At 30.1% G+C, this 19,133-nt stretch overlaps 2 protein-coding genes across 3 annotated transcripts in view; one reads left to right on the top strand and one right to left on the bottom strand.

Annotated features, from left to right (window-relative positions):
• The window catches only part of LOC143073347 (mediator of RNA polymerase II transcription subunit 27-like), a 37,957-nt gene that overhangs the window by 5,936 nt on the left and 12,888 nt on the right, over window positions 1-19,133 (bottom strand). For both annotated transcript variants that reach the window (XM_076248811.1, XM_076248810.1), the window contains exons 4-5: window positions 8,922-9,015; window positions 39-146 (exon numbers count right to left, since the gene is read on the bottom strand). In XM_076248811.1, coding sequence (XP_076104926.1) covers window positions 39-146; window positions 8,922-9,015 — 202 coding nt within the window. The remainder of the gene's footprint in view (window positions 1-38; window positions 147-8,921; window positions 9,016-19,133) is intronic.
• LOC143073349 (uncharacterized) lies at window positions 15,281-18,004 on the top strand. Its single transcript, XM_076248812.1, has 2 exons — window positions 15,281-15,320; window positions 17,439-18,004. The coding sequence occupies exon 2, from the start codon at window positions 17,446-17,448 to the stop codon at window positions 17,890-17,892; it is 447 nt and encodes a 148-aa protein (XP_076104927.1). The 5' UTR covers window positions 15,281-15,320; window positions 17,439-17,445; the 3' UTR covers window positions 17,893-18,004.

Below are 19,133 nucleotides of genomic sequence, written 5' to 3'. Positions count from 1 at the left end.
ATCAATAAAAACTTTACTGTTAATGGACAGGACATTACCTTTCCATCATTTGAGAGAAAATCTTCATTATAACCTTTCACGTTAACATATTCTATGAGAAAACCTCTCAACACACAAACTGCCTTCAATGTCTTGGAAAGAGTTATCTGGAAAATGAGAAATAAAATTTATATTATGTCTTCCTGATCATGAGGATATTCTACTTCAAAACAAGTTGTTTATCATATGACTGATCATACTATATTTTTTTATATTTTTTGTTAAGATGTTTCCTCAGGACACAATGCCACACTCACTATCACAAATATTGAATTCATTTTGAATTCATATTGAATTGCAAGATATAACTGTATAAATTATAACTCTTATTTGGCAAATGTTTTTTTTTAAGTTAACATCATAATATAATTCATTAATGTTCAAATGTACTTAGCTTCAAGTGAGTGTACCCATAACTTCATGGTAAAATACCTTAAACCAAAACCTGTCACGGATAGATGAAAGATAGACAGGTGAACAAACTAGAAAACATAATGACATCTACTATCAGGTAGGACTTCTTCTATCCCAATTCCCAAAAGACATTACAGAACATAAATCAGTTGGCAATCATACCACATCTTCTGTTCATGCAATTGCACTCCAAACATGATGGACACTTGTTTTAAATTTGATGTTATAAATAAAGGCTATGAGTATGTACAGAGTACCAAAATAACAAAGTTAAGGGAAGAAGTCCATATACTTATTGTAAATTGTCCAGTGTAAACCACAATCAGAAAATTACTTAAAGTTAATGATAGAGAAAAGGATATTAGTAATGACATACAACAAATTAAGTGTGTATGAAAGTTATTGATAGAGAAAAGGATATTAGTAATGACGTACAACAAATTAAGTGTGTATGAAAGTTAATGATAGAGAAAAGGATATTAGTAATGACGTACAACAAATTAAGTGTGTATGAAAGTTATTGATAGAGAAAAGGATATTAGTAATGACGTACAACAAATTAAGTGTGTATGAAAGTTAATGATAGAGAAAAGGATATTAGTAATGACGTACAACAAATTAAGTGTGTGTGAAAGTTAATGATAGAGAAAAGGATATTAGTAATGACGTACAACAAATTAAGTGTGTATGAAAGTTAATGATAGAGAAAAGGATATTAGTAATGACGTACAACAAATTAAGTGTGTATGAAAGTTAATGATAGAGAAAAGGATATTAGTAATGACGTACAACAAATTAAGTGTGTATGAAAGTTATTGATAGAGAAAAGGATATTAGTAATGACGTACAACAAATTAAGTGTGTATGAAAGTTAATGATAGAGAAAAGGATATTAGTAATGACGTACAACAAATTAAGTGTGTATGAAAGTTATTGATAGAGAAAAGGATATTAGTAATGACGTACAACAAATTAAGTGTGTATGAAAGTTAATGATAGAGAAAAGGATATTAGTAATGACGTACAACAAATTAAGTGTGTATGAAAGTTATTGATAGAGAAAAGGATATTAGTAATGACGTACAACAAATTAAGTGTGTATGAAAGTTAATGATAGAGAAAAGGATATTAGTAATGACGTACAACAAATTAAGTGTGTATGAAAGTTAATGATAGAGAAAAGGATATTAGTAATGACGTACAACAAATTAAGTGTGTATGAAAGTAAATGATAGAGAAAAGGATATTAGTAATGACGTACAACAAATTAAGTGTGTATGAAAGTTAATGATAGAGAAAAGGATATTAGTAATGACGTACAACAAATTAAGTGTGTATGAAAGTTAATGATAGAGAAAAGGATATTAGTAATGACGTACAACAAATTAAGTGTGTATGAAAGTTATTGATAGAGAAAAGGATATTAGTAATGACGTACAACAAATTAAGTGTGTATGAAAGTTAATGATAGAGAAAAGGATATTAGTAATGACGTACAACAAATTAAGTGTGTATGAAAGTTAATGATAGAGAAAAGGATATTAGTAATGACGTACAACAAATTAAGTGTATGTGATTTGTTGAAGATTTTTTTTTTTTTTTTTAGTGATATATACAGTTTATGGGTTAAAGAATAAAACCATAAACTGTTCTTGTCCTAATACTCTATTGCCCTTGTAGAAAAAAGGTGGGAATAGTTATCAAATGTACCAGGATTATAATTTAGTACGCTAGATGCACGTTTCGTCTACATAAGACTCATTACACTCAAGGTCATATGTCTGGTTTCTTAAAGCGCAAACGTAGAATCAACCAGGTGCTCCACAGGGCGCAGCTTTATACGACCGCAGAGGTCGAACCCTGAACAGTTGGGGCAAGTATGGACAAAACATTCAAGCGTGATACAGCTCTGAATTTGGATTGTGATCAAATTTTTGACATTACATGTTTTTTTTTACACAAAACAAATGTCAAGATTTTACAAATCAATTAAAGATTTCTTCTTCAAACTTTTTAAATCTAAAATTAAATAGTTGACACAGCATAGGTTTCTGACACAGAATGAATGTGGTCTAATGAACTTAAAATATTTTTTTTGCCTTTGAGCAATTCACTATGCTGTTGAATATTAATCCTCTCAAAAAAATGTTTGAAGAAATTTTCTTTTTATTTATGAAATCTGAAATGAGAAAAATTTAAACCCCCCCCCCCCTTTTTTTTCACATCCCCGTTTCCCTTTTTCCAAAACTGATATCAATTCAAATTTCTAATGGAGTTTGCAACAATAACTACTCTTTTAAATACATCATAAAATATTAAAATGTAAAATAAAGTGCTTGTTATCACTGAATGGTAAAGATTGGTTGGTAGTAAAAGTGAATATACATTGTTTATTGTATAAAACAATAAAAAAAACTTCATCAGCAACATTTTATATTGGCAAATTTCCAATGAAGTTATTTACATAAAGTTATTGGCAAATAAAAATAGAAAATGACATCATAGTCATGTCTGGCAAATGTCCAACATACATTATCTAAAAACATTTTAGATAAGATAAGGAAAAAAAGCTTCATCAGCAACATTTTATATTGGCAAATTTCCAATGAAGTTATTTACATAAAGTTATTGGCAAATAAAAATAGAAAATGACATCAGTCATGTCTGGCAAATTTCCAACAAATATTATCAACTTCTATTCTATACAAAGAAAGATAACTCCAATTGAAAATTAATTGCTATTGCACAATATTGTGCAATTAGATATTTCTTGCTATTGTGCAATACTGTGCAATTGAAAATTTCTTGCTATTGCACAATACTTGATATGGAATCCTGATTTGGACCAACTTGAAAACTGGGCCCATAATCAAAAATCAAAGTACATATTTAGATAAAGCATATCAAATAAGCCCAAGAATTTAATTTTTGTTAAAATCAAACTTAGTTTAATTTTGGACCCTTTGGACCTTAATGTAGACCATTTGAAAACTGGACCAAAAATTAAGAATCTACATACACAGTTAGATTTGGCATATCAAAGAACCCATTTATTCAATTTTTGATGAACAAAGTTTAATTTTGGACCCCCATTTGGACCAACTTGAAAACTAGGCCAATAATTAAAAATCTAAGTACATTTCTAAATTCAGCATATCAAACAACCCCCAGGATTCAATTTTTGTTAAAATCAAACTAAGTTTAATTTTGGACCCTTTGGACCTTAAAGGGAAACTTCGCAAAAAAATCAAAAATTGATATTATGTTTATTCTGTATAAAAATTCTCAAATTCATAGATATTAAAGTTTTATTCTGCTAGATAAGAGATCACCATCGATTTTAAATTTAAAGTATCAATTCTCTGCGGTCGGCCATTTTGTCACCTTCTCCGATTTGCAGTCAAGATATGTCTAAGGACCAAAACTACAGTAACCCGATGTAGTCGTAATTGCGTGTCGATATCTCGTCAATCGTACGGTTGTTTTATCCGACTAGTTAACTAACTTGATACGGAAAATTATATTCTTTTTTTTTAAATAACCAGGATCTGTTATTTTTAGACTGATAATATAGGAATTAGTGAAAAAGTCAAAATTTCAAATCATAAATAAGTCTTCCGTGAAACTTGAATTGTTTTCGAAAATCTAATTAGTTCATAATTCTTTTATGTAATAAACTTTATTCAAATAAATTAGGATCTTCGCTCCACTGATCACCCGCATGGCTAAAGGTATTACTCCCAAAGGTATTGGAGGGGTGTGAGGTGACACGTCCAGGTATTCAAGCGATTTCCTGTCGAGTTTGCAAATTCATGCATCGTTTCACTTCTTAGTGTATTGATAAGTGTACACGGCCGATAACTTATAACTTTCCATTTTGAACTATTAGGTGTAAAATATACATCTCTACTTGCGTGTCCGAAAGTGATATTACTAAACTCATACGCTTGTTTATGAATAACATTTCTGGTGAAAAGAAATTTATTTATAAAATATAAATAATACCAAAAAAACAAAAAAAACAGATTTGATGAAATAAAAATCAATATACGTATTTTTTCCAAGTGTAAATTTGGTAAAATGTAATATATACTCGTTGTCAATGGTGAAGGCCAGAAATATTGATTTAAAAAAATGTACGCACTTGTCGACCATCCGTATATACGCCTGGATTATAAGTTACGGAACTACAGCGCAAATTAAAATATATACATGTATACATAGAACATAAGAAAGAAACATACATTTTGCGTAAATTGGGGTAAAAGTTTTGTAAAATGACAAGTTCATGTATGCCAACAGTATGTAATCATCAAATGTCGATAGACTATTGTATACCAAAAGAAGAAGAAGAAGAGATTTAAATACTGGTCGATATATAACTGTATTTGGCTCATCGAAGTTATGGACATTTATATATCGATTAGATTGTTCTCGAAAAAAGGAAGAAATTCGCCATCATCACAATTGTTCCGACATGTATGTAATATATATACGCAACTGAAAGTACACTAATACCGAGGGATGTGAATATTTTCCAGGAAAACTATAGAGTATCAAAGTTTCAAATCAATTTCGGGATTTATTTTCTCTCTTGATATTCAATGACAGCAATTTGCAGAATAAACTGCTTGTCCGCTTTACTGGTATTCTTGCCAGTTGAAACAGACTTATAATTACATTAAAAATAGGGAAAGATGACATTTAATTCGTTCATTTTTTTTTTATACATCGTTGGTCAAATAGCTAAAGTATTATATATAGTTACGGTGTGAGACGAAGAGTATTTTAAGAAGGACATTCCCGATTATGTATAAATTTTGTTGATGTTTTTCACACTTGAAAAGCATATCTGTTCGTAATTTGTTGATTCCATTCCAATTAGATCCTTTAATTTCCTGTCAATTTTTTAAAACATCTTTTTTCAAATATCTGAAGTATTCATGTGTTGTGAGATTTAAAATATTTTGATGAGCACATTAATTCCTAAATAGGTAATTAAAGATCACTTTGGGTTGACTAAAATATATAATTGCAATTGTTAATGACCTGTTTGAAATATTTAAGGCTGCCGATCCTAATTTGAAATAGTACAATTTTTAGTTCATAAACTCGTGTTTAGAAGGCTATTTTTATTTATAAATACTTCAATTAAAATAATTCAGTATTTTATCGTTACTAAAGTATTCAAAAGTCATAATTCATTAAAAGTGATCTTATGCAAAATATAAAAATATACAACAGCTATCCAGTTATTGTGCGATCTTATTATTCCCGTTAATTAATTTTAATTATTTTTTTTTACATTCATGTGTCTGAAACTTTGTCTGACTCCCGTTTACAATTGATACGAAATGTTATTCACACCTGAAATGCCAGTGAACCGTGACGCCTAGATTTCACTGAATGATGATCAAAAGATTAGAATTACATAATGCTAATCTTTTAATTACCTTGAGTTAAACTACGCATTCCACATTCTTTAGGTGTCACAAAACAATACACATTTTATTGTTTCCACCGTACAAGTAAGTGAAAATGATTGCTGGAATGAAGCAAAAAGGTCAGAATACAAACATATATTTTTAATACACTATCGATCATGTCAGTTTCATATGTTTGTTTAAAGTATTTTTAGAAAAAAAAATCATAAAAATGTTCTATTGTATGATTTACTTTTATTATTAAAATTCGTTTTAAAAAATCCACACGATCTGATTTTAAAAGTTGCATGGCTATCACTTATTTTTCGTTGGTTAATAGCTACACCAAAAGTCGTCGATGCGCTTTAAATCGCGTTATTAGATGGTTAACGAACAAGACTTAAATGAGATATTTTCACTCCCGGCATGCATCAAAGACTTAAACTACGTCACATAAGTCATGAAGTTTCAAAAAATAAAATTAATAATTCCCAATTTTCTTCTTTATTAAATTTCATATCAAAATAAAACTTGGTGAATATGTTTTTTATGGTATTATGAACATAATAAGATGAAAAGTGAAAAATCGCGAATTATCCCTTTAATGTAGACCAATTTGAAAACGGGACCAAAAATTAAGAATCTGCATACACAGTTAGATTCGGCATACCAAAGAACCCCAATTATTCAATTTTTGATGAAATCAAACAAAGTTTAATTTGGACCCTTTGGGCCCTTTATTCCTAAACTGTCGGGACCAAAACTCCCAAAATCAATACCAACCTTCCTTTTATGGTCATAAACCTTGTGTTTAAATTTCATAGATTTCTATTTACTTAAACTAAAGTTATTGTGCGAAAACCAAGAATAATGCTTATTTGGGCCCTTTTTTTGCCCCTAATTCCTAAACTGTTGGAACCAAAACTCCCAAAATCAATCCCAACCTTTCTTTTGTGGTCATAAACCTTGTGTCAAAATTTCATAGATTTCTATTAACTTAAACTAAAGTTATAGTGCGAAAACCAAGAAAATGCTTATTTGGGCCCTTTTTGGCCCCTTATTCCTAAAATGTTGGGACCAAAACTCCCAAAATCAATCCCAACTTTCCTTTTGTGGTCATAAACCTTATGTTAAAATTTCATAGATTTCTATTCACTTTTACTAAAGTTAGAGTGCGAAAACTAAAAGTATTCGGACGACGACGACGACGACGCCAACGTGATAGCAATATACGACGAAAATTTTACAACCAGCAAATAATCTCAGAAATTCATCACAATTTTAGAATACAATACAAATATCCCAGTTAATTTCCCATGGCCATTCAGTGTTTTTTTTTTTTAATTTTGTTTATAAATTTTTTGTTTATTTTACAGTGCTTATCCAGTGACCTTTGGGGTATCACAATAGCAATGGCCAAAACAGTTTACCAAATTGCAGTTAGATTTCTTCTCCAACTAACTGATCAACTGGTAAAATGTTTTAGCAGATTGCTCAAGTGAAATGTTGTTAGTATGAAGTGAGTGCTGTGAAATCAAAAGTGATACTTACCATCCAGATCCAGTTAGTTGATATCTTTGTCAATTGTTTCAAACACAAAAATGACTTACTATAGTATGAGTCACTGAATAAGAAGGTCTAATTTTGACATGGAAACTTCTATCATAAATAGATTTTATAAATAAATAGTTCAAACCATTGTTTTGTAGATGTATATTTTATAGCTTTGTCTTCTAAGACAAAGTTATTGTGTAATTATGATTCGTATAATATTTTCTATACAAATTACTGATCTGCTGGCATTAAAGGGAAATAATTTTTATTGAGTTATTGTACACTAAAAAATTAATCAATGATACCTGGCTTCTGATTTTGCCTACAATTTTTTTCAAAATTTTAATCATCTTAAAAATAAATTTCATTGTTTCTTTTCAAAACAGAGGATAAAAGTTTAATAACCATAAAAGTAATGTTACAAACAAATTAAATGAGGAAAGTTGATATTTGTCAGACAAAATTTGTGACAACATTTTGCTGATTTTCAGTAATGCAAATTATTTCCCTTTAATGGTAGCAGATAAGTAATTGCTTTAGAAAAAAAAATCCAAATTACAATTATGCACTCACTTGTTGTTGGAAAACGGAGCTATTAATTATAGACTTACAAAACAATGCTTTCAACTATTTATTTATAAAATCTATTTATGATAGAAGTTTCCATGTCAAAATTAGACCTTCTTATTCAGTGACTCATACTATAGTAAGTCATTTTTGTGTTTGAAACAAAGATATCAACTAACTGGATCTGGATGGTAAGTATTACTTTTGATTTTACAGCACTCACTTCATACTAACAACATTTCACTTGAGCAATCTGCTAAAATATTTTATTAGTTGATCAGTTAGTTGGAGAAGAAATCTAACTGCAATTTGGTAAACTGTTTGAGCCATTGCTATTGTGATACCCCAAAGGTCACTGGATAAGCACTGTAATATTTACATAACATTTTCTGCATGTGTGTACTATCTGCACTGAAAAACATATATCTTTTGACTGTATAAAGAATATTAGCTTCCCTCATGATCAGATATTTATCAGTAAAAATAGAATTCTAACTTTTGGATGGGTACACATGCAAGGGAAGCAACTGTTAAGTGAACAAAATTGATGAAAATACTGATGTCTTACAGCCGATTGCATTGAGTGTGTAGGCAAAGGTAATAATCTTTTGTTTAGCTTACTTGCTAGCTGAACCGTGAAGTCATTATTAGGTTAGGTAAACTACCCTTCTTCCAGAGTATACTAGTCTGACAGATAACCATTCTATCTGTCTGTTGTACTAGGCTACTTCGAAAGGAGGGTAGTATACCTTACCTTACAATGACTTCAATGTTCATCTAACAAGCAAGCTTACAAGATATTACCTGTACCTACACACTCAATGCAATCGGCTGTAATATACAAATTAAAACAAAAAAAATTAATTCACATCAACTGAATCATTTCACTCTTTGTGAAGTTTCCAGTTACATTAATTACTTTACCTGTAACACACAACTACTCCCATTAGGCCGGGAAACAGTTATACTGGTATCTGGTAAATGTTTTTCTAAACTATTTAGCACTGTTTCTACAGTACTGAAAAAAAGGTGTAAAGAAGAGGTAATCATTAGCAATATGGTTTCTTTATATGGAATTACATACAATCAAATATCAAGTCAGAAATAGTATACAGTACTATTATGATTATTTTCCTATTTATGTATCAAAATTTTGCTTTGTTTAAGGATGTACTTAGGTGAGGTTAGGTAAAAATTAAGAAATTAAGAAATTAAAATTGATACTATAAGCTGTTAGAGTATCAATTAAGAGTAAAGATAAGCTTAAAATATTGATAGGTCATGGACCTCCTTTTTGAGATATTTAAGATTTAAAATATGGCGGGAAAAGGCTGACTCGGACATTTACCTTATATTTGCATTGGTATTATTTGGGTCTCAAAACAAAAGAAAGAAAATCAAGAATCTTGTAAAATTTTGGTAAATGACCTTTCATGAGCTATTAAGTCTCACATGAAAAAATAAATGGGTGTTATGGGGCAAAATATTTTACATTGTATTGTATGGAAAAACACCAAGGAGTCCGAACATTTGGCACAAATTCCAAAACTTCACCTAAGTACATCCTTAAAGCAGAAAATTTAAAAGAAGCACAAAAATTTGACCATTCTTTAATTTAACTGCATATTTCAAGATTCATGACTCTTTAAACATTTCAAACATAATATTGTCAATTCCATAGTATACATGTACAAGAAATTGATATGTAAATGGTTTTCACCTTGAAGGTGAAATTATTATAATAAGCATTAAATATAAAATCAGTCATTTCGTTGATGGACAGATCAAATGAACCTGCATATCTAATTACGATCTTTTTTTTTCTAATACTTCAATTGGTTAATCATACATGTCAAACCTTTTTTGAAAAACATGTTGATAAGGAACAAATTATTGATTGATGTCATAACCTGAACATTTTGCATTGAAAATAAGAATAAAATTAAAATAAATCACATTTACAAGGATATTTGCACAAATAAGCTGTAGAATGATCAAAACTGTCAATTAATAGCATGTAGCAATGACACAATTTTACTGTCCTTGAACGTTCTCAGAATTATGCTTATTTCAGTTTGCAGTAAATGTACATTTGTACTAGTATTAATGTACTCAATTGTTTGTCAGTTAATGAAAGTTAATGTTGCTTACATATATACTAGTAATTACAATACAATACAGTGACTTTTTTAGTATGTTTTACCATTCAGTATTAAAGGAAAACTATACACAATGTATATTTAACCTGCCCTTTTTGTCTTAAAAAAATTGGTATAATTTAGGCAGTTAGTTTTCTAGACATTATATATATGTGTTTCCCTCTAGATGTCTTTGTTTGTTTTTTCTATAAATTGAATTGTTATACTTTAGGCCTTTAGTTTTCTAAACAGTAATATATATACACTTTTCCCTCTAGATGTCTTTTTACATTTTAATTGTGCATTAGTTTAATGTTTCACTTATTTGCAACTCTAGGTAAGGTGTTTAGGGTGTAAAGACAAACCCTCTTAAAAATACTAATAATAAATACTTTTTAAAAAAAAAAGAAAAAATATTAAGAAAGACTTCTAATTGCATTTTGACCATTAAAGTAAGAGCACCATAACTCATGACCCCCCCAAAAAAAATATCAAAGACATCCTGGCTAAGGTCATATATAATACATAAAATTAGGATATCATTTTTGTCATATTTCCATACAAAACTTAACATTTACTTTTATCACAATCAAATTATAACACATTGTATGTCAATGTATATAGTAGTACTTTTTTTTAACATGATATATATGTCCAAGTCATATAATTAACTTTTATGGTACTCATAAATGCCTATGTAATACAATGATCTTTGAAGTATGAACATAATTGCAACTTTAATTATTGAGATTTGTGGATAAACTACATACTGATACATGCATTTCTCACCATTATTTCTGAAATCACAGTAACTATATTGATTTCAATATATGTAGGGTTTTTTTTTCAAAACAAAACAAGTATTACAACAGGGACATTCAAACACATAAGACAATAATAAAAGTGATAACGCCATGTTTTAAGACCAACAGACAAACAATAGTACACAAAAAACAACATATTTATAACAAAAGATGGTGCAGCAGAAACCCCACAAAAAACTTGGGGTGATCTTAGGTGCTCATAAAGGGTAAGCAGATTCTGCTACACATGTGACTGTTTTATGTTTGATTAGTGGGTAAGCAGATTCTACTACACATGTGACTGTTTTATGTTTGATTAGTGGGTAAGCAGATTCTGCTACACATGTGACTGTTTTATGTTTGATTAGTGGGTAAGCAGATTCTGCTACACATGTGACTGTTTTATGTTTGATTAGTGGGTAAGCAGATTCTGCTACACATGTGACTGTTTTATGTTTGATTAGTGGATGGAAAGAGGTTTTTGATTCAGGGTCGTGCCTTTTAATCATGTTCATGATAAAATTAACATATCAATAAAAGAAAATGTGAGGTAATTGTCAATGTGAAAAAAACACAGCTATATTTAATAAATAAAAACAACTGAGGTTTATATATGATAGTATGATATCTACATCTATAATGAATTGTTCATACAATAAAGGACTGTGACAGCTTTAATTGAAAACTTTATTAAAATATCAACTGTGCATTGAAAGACACAGAAGCAGTTACTGCAGTCAAACCTGATAAAAGTGTCACCTCTTGTATTCAGATGTTTTTTGTTAGTGCGCCCTCTTCATGTCCCATTGTAGTAAATCTTTGGATTTTTAACCTCAGATCATAGGTCAACTCTATAAAAATTATAAGACCATCCTGACCTTAAGTTTATTTACAGGATCGGCTGTGAGTTCTTTTTATTTTCTTGCTTGCAATTACGTGACTATTAGTGCTTACGTAAGCCACATAATGTATAGTCTAAATCACTTACATTACAAATACAGTTTGTACTATTTCATTACTTGATGAATAGTTTTATTATCTTGAATGATTATTAAAAATACGACAACTCCTTTTATCTGGTAAAATCTATTCCAGTTTTTTGGGGTTTTTTTTACAACTTATTGTACTTTACCACAAAAAACAACAAATCACTAATTATCTGACCACATGTACTGATAGGTTTACTAGTACTACAATATTATGATTGAAACAATGAAATACAAACAATAGCAAGGTGTGTTAAATTGACAAATATTAGTAACAATCTGATAAAAAATCCTTCCTTTTATATTTGTTATAAACCAAAAATATCTGTTAAATCTTAACAGATAAAATTTGATAAAAACATTGAATTAAAAGAGAAAAATATAAACCAATGTCTTAAACTTACAGAAATACTGGAAATTAAATTATAGACAAAATCATTGTAGCATCAAAAAGGTATTCAGTTTAACTAAAGGTTTGGCTCACAAAATGTTACCCTTAGCCCTTTGCAAAGTTCATGATTGCATTATATGGTTCTTTAAAATTTCATTGGAGGAGAAGCACATACAAATCTGTCCAGTTAGATGCATATATGCAGTGATATTGTTGGCTTTTTTCAAAACTACCTCTACCCTTTTTTATTGGGAAAATATGCATCATTTTTATCAAATTGGGAAAATTATATCAAAGCATGAATTTGACTGGAACTTCAATTTGCAGACCCCCTTTCAAGAGGTAAACCCTCATTTGAATTAAGACCCCTTAATGTCAGTGATGATACATAAATAGACCCTCAAATCTGCACATATAATCATTTTAGGCATGAAAAATGTTAAAACTAGTGTTTTTTCAGTTTGTATTCATGCACAATTACCACTGAGACTGCACTGTTTGGGAAAAAAGTTGTCGTTTTGGAATTAATTTTAAGCCATTTTTTTTCAAATTGGGATTCTTCTCCAGGGGAAAAAGCCTTTAATCTCCGGTAATTTAAGGCAAACAATATCACTGATATGAAATAGTACATGTCAGGCCAAAGAAAACCCCAAAAATGGTTTAGATCAAGAAGTGAAATAAAAAGTGTAAAAGTACTTCATTTGTGGATACTTCTGTGAAAGTTTCACAAAAGATGTGGTTCAGAAGCAGTAGATACAAAAGTGGGATGGAAGGAAAATCTCACTCCCATCAATATTTTTGCCCCCTTTCAAAAAGCAAAGGTATCATAATTAAATTGGTAATTAGTATTTCTTGGTTTACTTTTTATTCACCTGTTTATGTCAATGTGGTTTTATTTTTTTTGCTAATTACTTCTTCTTACACGTGTCTTGCGTTTCCATGTACTGGTAAACAAACAATTTAATCACTACATATCTTTAGACTTTTATTCAGTGTGACTATCTGACCCATAAAAAACAATGATTAATTAAGAACAAGCATAGTTCGTTATAAAATTATAATTTTTTCCCAAATTATAGTGCTCATCAAACATACAAAAACTTAATTTGTCTTTTTCAACTTTTTAAAGGTCAGAGACAGTGCGGTTAAATATAGTTATGCCATAAAAATATTATTAATTTCAAACAAATTATACAAAAAATAAAACTCTTATGCAGCAAAATAGAAAAAAATCTTTAGGAAGATAATTGATCACTTTTTCTATGTCATAGCAATTTCATCACTTACTATGAAAAATTAAGCTGTCGCGACGAGGAGCTTGGTAAACAGTGGCTTTCTTAGTTACGGACTGGTAGAACGTGGGATTAACCCCTTCAAAATATTTGTCAACGTCCAATGAAAAAGTAAAATCACAAAAATACTGAACGCAGAGGAGAATCCAATCGGAAAGTCCATAATCACATGGCAAAATCAAATGACAAAACACACAAAAACGAATGGACAAGAACTGTCATATTCCTGACTTGGTACAGGCATTTTCAAATGTAGAAAATGGTGGATTAAACCTGGTTTTAAAGCGCTAAACCTCTCACTTTGATGTCAGTCTCATCAAATTCTGTTATATTTACAATGATGGGTGAACTAAACAGACAAAATAAATAAAATAGTCAAAATATAGGTACAGCAATCATCATCGTGTAACAATTTTAAAAGGGACAATTGAACAGAACACAAAAAACATCTATCTACAAACACATTCATTGATTCGCGTGTCTGACGTCAGAAAATTGTATATGTCACATAAATTTGTCGTTCAATGTATATACAAAGAATTTAAAATTTTCACATGGGCAATGTTAGCATACAGGGTTAAAAAATCAAAGTATGCAAGAATTAATTTCAGAAATAAACAAAGATTTAAAATAGTCCAAAAGTATATAAAATTTATAAGAATCAACAAATAGTTCATTCCACTACACGATATTGAATAATTTTGACGTTTGTGGTTCAACGTATTTTCTAATTCATAATAGAAATATATCATAATGACATATAATAGAACACTATCATATTGACAGGATCTTTTATAAGAAAATTATCATTACAATCAAATTGCATTAGAATTAGACTATATCTAGTTGAAGTTGTGCTAAAATAGCATCCATGGTCAATAAAAGGTGTTAGAAATGATATCATACCACAATGTCTTGTCTGACACACAACTTTTTTATTGCAAATCCTAGATGCTGTGTACTATGGAAATTTCTGAAAATTAACCTAACTTTTAAAATGGCAGAGTTTTTTAACAGCCACGAAGCATTTAAATCTGCTTTTTAAGTACAAATGTAATAATGCTCCAGTAAAGATCCTTATCAAAAAAAATTGTTAGACAAAATATAACAACCCCCTATCTGAGACATGGTATTTTGCTCCCCATGCTTATTGCTATGGTAATCTGCCCCTACCATGGAAAACTGAACCCCTCTTGTAGCTACAAGACTTATTTTAAAGAAAACATGCAGTATTTTTTTCCATAAGGGTTTCAATATTGAATGTTAAAAATAAGACCAACCATGAGAAATGACCGGAGTACACTTCAGGAGCAGGATCAAAATGCCTTGTTCTATAAACAGCTCTGTGGTTCCCAAAAACAAAAACAAAAATTATAAGAAACCTTTAGTCCTGGTGACCTAAAAATAACTGAAAAAGTAATTTAAATTCTGGGCTAGAATAATCTTAATTGGTTATTATGATAAATATTATTATAATAAAGACAATATTCATCACTTATGATAAATGACATTATAATGAGTGAATATTTATGCATGTTAACATCAATAAAAGTCATAAAAAAATATAATGATCACTTTCTTCTTTTTGTGGAAAATTGTGACAATTTCTGATGAATTGAAATCTATTCCTCATCAATCTTACACAGGATGTTCCAGTATATATACCCCTACAGGACACTGATGAGAACACACAACTTTCCAATCCTACACAAGGTAAGTACTCTTACATATTCATTGTCTATCACATTTGAAAAATATACTAGGTGCTTTTAATTCTCTTGCTATTTTTTATTCTTAGAAAAAAATAAAGATTTAAAATCATGCCTCTGATATTACTTTATTTTTTTCAATCATATTTCATGCAAAATTAAATACATTTAAATTCAGTTTAAACTTTCTTTTCAAAATTGTAAGAAAATATAACATGAGACCTCCTGCAAAAATTATTATTCATTTTAAAATTAAAGTTTTTTTATACATCCATCCCCTTCATGAACTAAAATACATACCATCTTTAATAAGAGAAAGATAAGATTCACAACTTTATTTCATACTTAATAAAGTATCAACCACTTTTACTAGTACTATTCTAAATTGTACCTCTTTGATTTTGCTCTATAAATACCACAGTTGAATTAGACCTTTTAATACTCTGAACAGGCCACTCTAAAGATTTTCCAGCAGACATTTATTTTGGAAATTATTTTTAAAATTATATGCCTACTATCATAGACTAAATATTGCCATTTCTAGAAGGCTGGTTGAATTTTTGTTATAAAGATATGGATATTTCAATTTGCAACCACAAAATTTCCTATGATACTGAATTACAAACTTGCATAACAGTGTTATCCAGTTTCTTTGGAATGTGCGATTGCATTATTTCAATTTTATGAAAAGCTGTTTAAAAAATAATAAATTTTGATGAAAATAAATTCACCTGAAAAAGCACAAATATTAATACAAATATCTAAAGTGAAAGTGATAATAGTCAGTTAGAAGAAATCAGTTTGGAAATACTAAGTAAATATTCTGATGACAGTAAATTGTTATTTGTATACCTTGTACAATATTTCAGGAAATATGAAGGAAAAAACATATAAACTCTTAAATTTAAATTCAGTTACACTTCAAAAATTATAATAACCAAGATCAATTAATATAATATTTCATAAATTTGAAACACAAATAAGTAAATGAACAACAATATATTTGCATTTTTGTTCTCAACTGATGTTCCCTTACTTTTATAGTCTAACGAATCTTATTATTGATAAAAATAAAGGTAGGAAATTCGGTAGCAAAGTGCAATATGGTCTATCTTCCTATAAAACTATAATACCAGATTTCTCAGTTCTACATTTTTATCTTAATACTTTGCATTATAAAAAGTATTTGTTCACAGGAAAATCACAGTAAAATAGTGTTTAGTGCTGCAATTTATTTGGTTTTTTTTCTCTCAAAAAAATGATAGGACATTTATATTAGTACATGTACCAGTTCCACCAAGCTCACTAATTTGGTATGATTTCAACTGAATCTATAAGCAATTCTCAGCAAACCAATGCTTAGAAGTATCTCTAATAGAAACATAGGACCTCAATTTTTTTTTAAAGAGTGTTAAAGGTATCCATCAAAAAGGAGTGGATAGAAGGGGGAGGTATAGTAACAAGTGTGTTTAATTCAATATAAATATAAAAGTGTACCAATGGACAGACACTAGTGTGTTTAATTCAATATAAATATAAAAGTGTACCAATGGACAGACACAAGTATGTTTAATTCAATATAAATATAAAAGTGTACCAATGGACAGACACGAGTGTGTTTAATTCAATATAAATATAAAAGTGTACCAATGAACAGACGGTCACAGACCTACTTTGAAACCAATTGATTGACAGAATAGGCCTAAACGTATGTGAAAGGGGTTCAATAGGAATTCTTTCCCATCTTTAGTCTTGATAGTCTTTAATCTGCTAGTTCTGAGTTTTACTGAGGAGATAATTAATACATAGTAACAAAAGACAGCTTTATCTTATTGTACAAAAAGTTCTTATAGATATTTAAGTTTTTTACTTCATTTTTTATTTGCCATTTCCTAAGATTCACTACAAAATGTCTAAGAGGATACCATGCTACTTGTCTGATGTCTGTTGGTTATTTGTGTCATTTTTTTTCCTTAACACTGTACGTTCTCATAAGATTATATAACCAAAAAAATACAACTAAAGTCATTTACATAACCATACAACGAAGAGGTTATGATCCTAAAAAAACACCAGCTTAAAACAGATAAGACATTGTACCATAATATTCATATATTTTCAGACACATCATGCAGCTCTCCATTGCTCTAGGTTTACTATTGGTAGCTGTCTGCACCAATGCCTCATACCTCAAATGTTGGGGTAAAGGCTGTGGTGGATACGGTGGCGGATATGGTATTGGATATGGAGGTGGATGGGGAGGTGGATATGGAGGCCTTGGTGGCTGGGGAGGAGGATGGGGCAGAGGAGGAGGATATGGCCTAGGAGGTGGATACGGAGGATGGGGTCTAAGAGGTGGATATGGAGGATGGGGCAAAGGAGGTGGATGGGGTATTGGAGGTGGATATGGAGGATGGGGTATCGGAGGTGGATATGGAGGATGGGGCAAAGGAGGTGGATGGGGTATCGGAGGTGGATATGGAGGATGGGGTGTAGGAGGTGGATACGGAGGTATCGGAGGTGGATATGGTGGATACGGAGGTGTTGTACTAAAAGGAAAAGGATCATACTATTAAATTTAGGAAATCTTCTTCTGTATTTTTTCAGAAGACAAAATGGACACAAATTTAAGTTAAATCTTCAAATCACTACATGTAGATATCTAGCAAATAAAAATTAGCTGGCTAACTGTGTTTTTACTTAAAAGTTTTTATCATTTTATACAAATGCAAATTTCACAAACAAAAGTATATATAGATAATGAACCCCCCCCCCCCTTTTTTATGCTCTGTCATATGCATGAGAATTGTTCTACACATTTGAGATTTGACAAACAGTAATGAAATTGTTACGCTGTCTATAAGACACAAATCATGCCCCCACCCCTGTCCAATAGAAAATTATAAAATTTAACACTATGTATGATGTTCTATGTCTTCATCTTATGCTTAAGGCTACACGTGCAGGACAGAATGTCTATCCAAAGGGTTTCAACTTTCAAACATACTGTAAGTCACACCTTCATTGGGTGATTGAACATCCTACAAAATATTGAAGCTGTAACTCCAAAACTGTAGGAGGAGATAGCCCAACAAACCAAGATCTCTTTCTGCAACTTATACAAAAACCAGGTGCTCTGTAGGGCGCAGCTTTATACGACCGCAGAGGTCAAACCCTGAACAGTTGGGGCAAGTATGGACAAAACATTCAAGCGTGATACACCTCTGAATTTGGATTGTGATCAAATTTTTGACATTATATGGGTTTTTTACACAAAACAAATGTCAAGATTTTACAAATCAATTAAAGATTTCTTCTTCAAACTTATTTAAAACTAAAATTAAATAGTTGACACAGCATGAATGGTTGGGGCAAGTATGGACACAACATTCAAGCTGGATTCAGCTCTAAATTTGGATTGTGATTAAATAGTTGACACAGCATAGGTTTCTGACACAGAATGAATGTGGTCTAATGAACTTAAAATACTTTTTTTTCCTTTGAGCAATTCACTATGCTGTTGAATATTAATCCTCTCAAAAAAATGTTTGAAGAAATTTTCTTTTTATTTATGAAATCTAAATGAGAAAAATGTAACCCCCCCCCATTTTTTTTTCACATCCCCCTTTCCCTTTTTCCAAAACTGATCTCAATTCAAATTTCTAATGGAGTTTGCAATAATAACTACTCATTTAAATACATCATAAAATATTAAAATGTAACAAAAGGTGCTTGTTATCACTGAATGGTAAAAATTGTTTTAATTTATCAGTTGGTAGTAAAAGTGAATATACATTGTATATTGTATAAAACAATG

Source organism: Mytilus galloprovincialis, chromosome 4 (assembly GCF_965363235.1).
Source record: "Mytilus galloprovincialis chromosome 4, xbMytGall1.hap1.1, whole genome shotgun sequence".
In the NCBI taxonomy this organism is placed as follows: Eukaryota; Metazoa; Mollusca; class Bivalvia; order Mytilida; family Mytilidae; genus Mytilus; species Mytilus galloprovincialis.
This window is presented reverse-complemented; position numbering and strand designations above follow the sequence as displayed.